Here is a 1,512-nt window from a genome sequence, read left to right as displayed (position 1 = left end):
GCAGAAATTAGACATAATAGAGAAACATGAACGTGGCTACTCTTACTAGGCTGGCAGCAGAATTTAATGTCAGGAAAAGTACGGTGTGTGATATCAAGAGACAAAGATGATATTAAGAACTTCTTTGCTTCGAGTGATAGTGGTGCATTAAATTAAAAGTTAAACAATAAAAGGTTCTACAAATACAAATTTAGACGAAGCTGTGTATAAATGGTTTAACCAGGAGCGCTCTGTGGGGATGCCACTTGGCGGCGATGCCATTAAGACAGCAACCGATAAATTTGCACAGAAGATGAACATTCCAGATTTTCGAGCAAGTGAAAGATGGTTGCAAAGGTTTAAGAATAGGCATAATATTAAGAACAGGAAAGTTTGTGGAGAATCACTAAGTGCAGATACGGATTCTGTCGAGCCATTTAAGCGTAAATTAAATGATTACATAATAACAAATGATCCAAGACGTTTTCAGGTATACAATGCCGATGAAACAGGCTTTAATTGGACATGCTTGCAGAACAACACTTTGGCATCTAGGCTAGATGAATGTGTTCCTGGCCGTAAGGTAAACAAAGAAAAAGTTTCTACCATACTGTGTGCAAATACAGACGGAAGTCACAGAAAAAAGTCTGCTATTGTAGGGAAGTTAAAAAACCCACGTGCTTTGAAAAATTTAATGAACAAGCTACATGTGGTCTACCACAACTCTAAAACAGCTTGGTTTACTGGAGATATTTTTGTAGACTGGTTCAAAAATCATTTTGCAAAGAAGTAAGAGATTCTCAGATAAACAAGTGTGGAGCGAGATGGAATGGTGTCAAGACATTACTCTTGGTTGACAATGTCCCAGCTCATGTAGGGCTCGACACATTACCGTCACATTCTGGACGCATCAAATGTATGGCCTTGCCTCCAATTACCACCTCTCTGATCCAGCCAATGGATATGGGTGTTATATATGCAATGAAAAGGCTCTACAAACAAGCAATGAATAAAGAAATCATGGTGGTGTTTGAGTCAGATGAAGACAAAAGACAAGGAACCGATTCGCAAGGTCAAGTAACACTGGAACGTTACAAAAAATAATCAATTAAGGAAGCTATTTACAACTGGGCTAAAGTTTGGGATGAAGTTAAAGAGTCAACATAAACCCTTGTGTTGCTAAGGGCTATTTGGCTGTTGTCACCTACAGGTGCATAACAAAAAAAAAAAAAAAAAAATCTTCTTAATCTGTTAATTTGTGTTCCCTTATCACAGAAAAAAATAATAAAAAAATCGTATGTGGCATATTTTGCCCGCTATAGGGCGGGAAAGTCTGGCAAAATAGAGGCACTGACTCAGTGTGCATCCGAGGCGGTGTTATCAGTCCCAGCTGTCAGGCAGGAATGGCTACAAAGAAATAATTACCTAATTATTTCAATGACTCTGATTTTTCTTCGTTTTTTCTGTAATATTATTCAATAGTGTGTAGTGTGATATATTTATATGATAAAATGTGTAAATCATCGCTGTACT

General features: G+C 37.6%; 1 protein-coding gene across 1 annotated transcript; it reads left to right on the top strand.

Annotated features, from left to right (window-relative positions):
• Window positions 1-238: 238 nt before the first annotated feature.
• On the top strand, window positions 239-772 carry LOC123765999 (tigger transposable element-derived protein 7-like). The gene has a single exon (XM_045754863.2). The coding sequence runs from the start codon at window positions 239-241 to the stop codon at window positions 770-772; it is 534 nt and encodes a 177-aa protein (XP_045610819.2).
• The last annotated feature ends 740 nt before the right edge of the window (window positions 773-1,512 follow it).

The sequence above is a fragment of the Procambarus clarkii genome, chromosome 5, assembly GCF_040958095.1.
Source record: "Procambarus clarkii isolate CNS0578487 chromosome 5, FALCON_Pclarkii_2.0, whole genome shotgun sequence".
Lineage (NCBI taxonomy): Eukaryota > Metazoa > Arthropoda > Malacostraca > Decapoda > Cambaridae > Procambarus > Procambarus clarkii.
The sequence above is the reverse complement of the archived record's forward strand: the minus strand, read 5'-3'. Positions and strand labels throughout refer to the sequence as shown.

What these genes read in the sequence shown, in the direction of transcription:
- LOC123765999 (XM_045754863.2), top strand. Translation starts at nt 239, where the DNA reads ATGCCACTTGGCGGCGATGCCATTAAGACAGCAACCGATAAATTTGCA.